Source organism: Sinocyclocheilus anshuiensis, unplaced genomic scaffold, assembly GCF_001515605.1.
Source record: "Sinocyclocheilus anshuiensis isolate Anshui unplaced genomic scaffold, SAMN03320099.WGS_v1.1 scaffold1142, whole genome shotgun sequence".
In the NCBI taxonomy this organism is placed as follows: Eukaryota; Metazoa; Chordata; class Actinopteri; order Cypriniformes; family Cyprinidae; genus Sinocyclocheilus; species Sinocyclocheilus anshuiensis.
In genome coordinates this window covers 491809-496508 of record NW_015536577.1, presented here as the reverse complement: position 1 = coordinate 496508, position 4700 = coordinate 491809, and the positions used below count along the sequence as shown (strand labels likewise).

The 4700-nt window shown below is 39.1% G+C and overlaps 1 protein-coding gene across 2 annotated transcripts in view; it reads right to left on the bottom strand.

Annotated features, from left to right (window-relative positions):
* Positions 1-4431, bottom strand: part of LOC107702447 (glucocorticoid-induced transcript 1 protein-like) — a 42128-nt gene extending 37697 nt beyond the window's left edge. For both annotated transcript variants that reach the window (XM_016504771.1, XM_016504781.1), the window contains exon 1: positions 3640-4431. In XM_016504771.1, the coding sequence (XP_016360257.1) occupies positions 3640-4054 (415 nt within the window). In that variant the 5' untranslated portion in view covers positions 4055-4431. The remainder of the gene's footprint in view (positions 1-3639) is intronic.
* Between the last annotated feature and the right edge of the window lie 269 nt (positions 4432-4700).

The window sequence follows — 4700 nt, the reverse complement described above, 5'->3', positions numbered from 1 at the left end:
CTGCACAAATAAAATGAATACCATATGAGCGGGGTAGGGCAATGTCTATAGTACCATATTAAACTGTAAAACTACTGTAAAAAGCATAACTTACAGTTCAGATACAAGTTTTCACAAAAACAAAAAGTTTTATAAAGTGATAAACTTTACATTTCAGCCTTTAGAGTCAAAAGTATTAATTATTATATTAATTTAAACAATTATTATCAATAAATTATTATATCAATTAAATAACAAATTAGGGATGTGCGATATTGACAAAAAATGATAGGGACAATGAATACTTTAACCTGCAGTTACAAATGCATAAATAATGTTTTGATTTTTTTTTAAACATAAAACATTAAAGACTGATGTTTGAAATTCTTTAAAAAATGAAAAGATACTTTAAAACGAGCGTGTTATTGTGCTGGTATCTTAAGGACTACCGTGGACAGCTGACTCCTGAATTTTTTGATATTCTTCATATTCTGTGTGGTCAGTTCACAGCAGTGATAGAAATTAATTATTTCCAACAAGTTTTACGGGCATTTTTATCTTTAAGCCATTTTTTCTAAAAAGGTGTGTTTGGAATGATTTTTGTTGGAGAAATAGAGCAAAAACAGGAAGTATGGTTTCTAAAACGTAAGTCTCTTAAAATTAACTTCTTGTTTATTGAACTGTTGTATAAAATCAATATCACATTTGTAATCATGCTTACTTTTGGAGAAAAAACGGCACTCTTCATGTGATATTAACTATATGAAATTATATAAATATATAAATTTTCTGCCCCATATCTTGAATTATATAATTCTAAATGCATTTTAATAGACTGATTCATGCAGTGAAAGAACGCAATATAAATGCGCACGCGCACTAGTCTAACCTACTAGACCATCATCATGTAATGTATGCGCGCACTCTGTAGGTGTTTTGTTTGCTTTTCACGATATACTCGATAATATCAAATCGCACATCGTTAAAACAACAATTACGATATCGCAGACCATGCATATCGCACACCTTTATTAGATTGTTATAATGCATTGACCTTATTATCGATCCACCAGTTCACATTTAAAGCTCTGCGTGTTTGCAGCGTAAAAACATGGGTCGATTTTTGCATTGGTCTGAACTCTGAACAAAACATCAGTTTTATTGAAAATCCTCATTCATTCTGCCAGCAGGTGGAGCGTTTGGTAGAAATATAACCGTTTCCCTGGTAACGCTGTAAATAAAGCAGCGCAGCGTCATAATTAAGACTTTCTTGTACAATTTAAGACTTTTTAAGGCCTTAAATTTGATACAACTAAATGTAATACTTTTTACGACTTTTTTGAGACCCCCGGAAACCCTGTTAATAGTTACATCCCTACTTGGTTTAATTAAAAAATAGTAAATTAATTACATAATAAATATTATAATATTATAATATTTTTATTACTTAAAACATACTTTCATAGGCAAATAAAAGTGTTTTGCGCACTGCAGTAAAATGCAGAGAGAACTTCAAACTGTAATTCAAACCTAAATGGCAGAGGAAAATTTTTTTTTTTTTTCCAGTGCCTGTCTCCTTTTAAAATTAGAAACAAAAATGTCTAAACCAAAGGAACTCAAAAGAGAAAGATTGCTTTCTTGGCATATTAAGGTTAACAAAGGAGAATGAAGGCAAAGCAAACATTTAAAAAACCATTAGATGTGCTTCCTGAATTTCTTGAACATATTTCTGTAATGATGAGAACGTACTAATAACAGACAGATAAACTGTCATCAGCCAGGAAAAAACCTAAAACATGCAAAAACATGAATAATGAAGCAGTAAAACTTCTCATATTACTCATATTGCACTCACAAACATGTGCCAATTAATGTTGTGATGTTAGTCAATTCATACGTTTTTCAGAAATTATGTCACAGTAAATCATGAAAAGTCATGTTCCATGCCTTCATAATACACATGCTTTCTCTAGATGAGATGCACTTCCTGTTAACCTTTATAAGCCTTCAGAGAGCTTTAAGATTCTCTTCACAATATAATCAAGAGAGATGGACATTCACCATTAACCTGTTTCTCTGCTACACTGCCTTACCACAAACACCTATTCATAACCAAAGATCAAAATAATGTCCAGGGATTCATGACAATAAATGTCAGTCTAATAGTTCTGACACAAGATTAATAAAACTGCAAGCACAAATAAAGACACAAATGAGAACCGGCTTTCTGACAAGATGCGCATTAAATATCGCATGCGATTTATCGTGCAGCCCTACTGCATACTTAAACCACCGTTTCCTTCCATATACACGGGCCTCACAAAGTATTTGGACTCACTGTCTGAATGTGATTATGTATAAATTATATTTGGTTTAATAGTTTGTAATGAATGAATCTAATGCAATGAATTTAAAACATATATGTTTAAATTAAGCGTCCAAATTACTGATTTCTACTGTATATATGATATGTAGAGCAATACATTTTGGAGCCACTGTACAATTATTATTATTGTTAAATCCTCATAAACCAATTTCTTTCTAATGACAGTGTCTAATACCAAGTCATCAAGTAGTAAAGTAGTAAATTTTTTTTTTTTTGGCCTGAATATGAATATGATAATGCAGTCATGGGAATGAATGAACAGATGCTTAGACGTTATCCTCATTCATTTATCCTAAATATACAGTCAGCACATAGTGGCCATAGAAATTCTTAAATAAAGCTTTATGCGATCAATTTGCTCCATTTAGGTTTCATAATAATGTGTTATGAAGCAGAGCAGCAGGGTTGAAGTGTTTGTGACAAGGCCCCCTGTGTGGCCTTCACTCACACACTCACTCACACACACACTTCACTCACACACTCACTCACACACACACTTCACTCACACACTCACTCACACACTCACTCACCTCACACACTCACTCACACACACACACTCACTCACACACACACACTCACTCACACACACACACTCACACATCCGCTCAGCCTCCAATTATCCACGTAATTCTTTCCATCCCTGCGCGGTAAACAACAGCGAATTAACTACAACCCCGAGAAAGACACACCTACGAGCTCATACAGGACCGGAGACACGGAAATAACGTAAATATTGGGAGTTATGCGTGTTTACTAAACTACAAGAGCGCTAGCTTTAGCATGAGCGAACCAGCGCGGGCCGTGTCTCTAATCCTAGCGAGCTCACTACATAGGCGGCTTGCCACAGGGGGCGCGAGCACAGGACGCGTTCGGAATGGAACGGAGCGCAGGGTTCCAAACGACGTCGGTGCTCCATGTGAACGCAGGACTTTAAGATGCCTATCTAGGTTTTAAGACACAGCCACGGTCATGATGCACAGATACCATTATTATACACATTACATTTTAAACGCGTTAGGATGCAAGAGCGCATTAGTCTGACAGATTTAGCTAATCGGGTCTAAAGCATGTATTCAATGGATATATATATCTAACATAAACCTGTCATGCATATGCGTTTCTGTTATAATAACGGTTCTAAGTTAAGAATTGATGTTGTTCTGTACAGTCCGTCATAAACAGCCTGACCCAATTAAACGACTCCAGCCGCAGCGTGTGTGAAGATGTTTCAATGAATGACAGTAAACGAAGCAGGATTCGGGCCTGTTGTTTACCTCTAAGGACAGGTGAATGAGGGCAGCGCTCGGGTGAGCTCCGGTGCTCCGGAGGAGAGCGCCTCTGCCGCGGGATCAGCCGACCGTCCAGCGAGCCGCTTCCTGCCGGACTGGCGAGCGTCGGGCTGCCGGGACTGGAGCTGCTGTGCTGGGCTGATGCTGTCGGTTCTGTGTTGCTTCCGACTGAGATGGAGGAGGAGGAGGAGGAGGAGGACGCGGGAGGGCGGGTCAGGCTGTGCTGCTGATTTCCACGCAGGAGCTGGTAGGGCACCGTGGCGCGAATGGGCTGCAACCGGCTCGTGTTGCCGGCCGAGGAGGATGATGCTGCTGCTGAGGAGGAGGAGGAGGAGGAGTTGATGGGGGACCCGTCATTGCTGCGCCTGACCCGAGCTGAGTGCACAGGTGATGCTGACATGACTGAACCTAACTATGTGGTAGTTTTACTGCAAAATACGCGAATAAATTCCTCCCCAGGCATTCATTAGCTAAACTTAAGTCATTAATTAAACTTCTTGAGATGCACAGTCTTTCAACAGTTAAAATGTTGGTGTAGTGCGCAGCTTCAGCTTGTCGGTTAGTGCGCTGAACTTGTAGCAATTACAGCAAAGTTGTGGTCCTTTAGTCATGCAGATGATTGGCTGACGCTAACTAGTCTTTAAAATGTGTCAGGAGTTTATCCGAGTCTAGAAACCTAAAAAAAAGTTGACGCTGAAGAAATGTTATCCGGACTGTCGTGTGTCTCAGCGCCCCTCTTTGCCTGGTGTTACTCCAAATGACAGGCACTTCGGCGGCGCAGTCACTGAGACGCGTGGGCGGGAGCGTCCGGCGCTCTTACGGCCTCTGATTGGTGCATCGCATGATCGAACTAAAACATGATTGGTCTGGCGAAAATTATGGACTCGGAAAGAGCCAACTGATTCATTGTGGTTTAGAACGTTTGGGATTCAGCCTTGCTATTGGTTGGGATTGTAAACTGACAAGACTAATCTGAAGGTACAAACATTAGTACTAGATAGATAACACAGATGGTGAGTGTAGCGGACTTTACTGTATGCAATGGA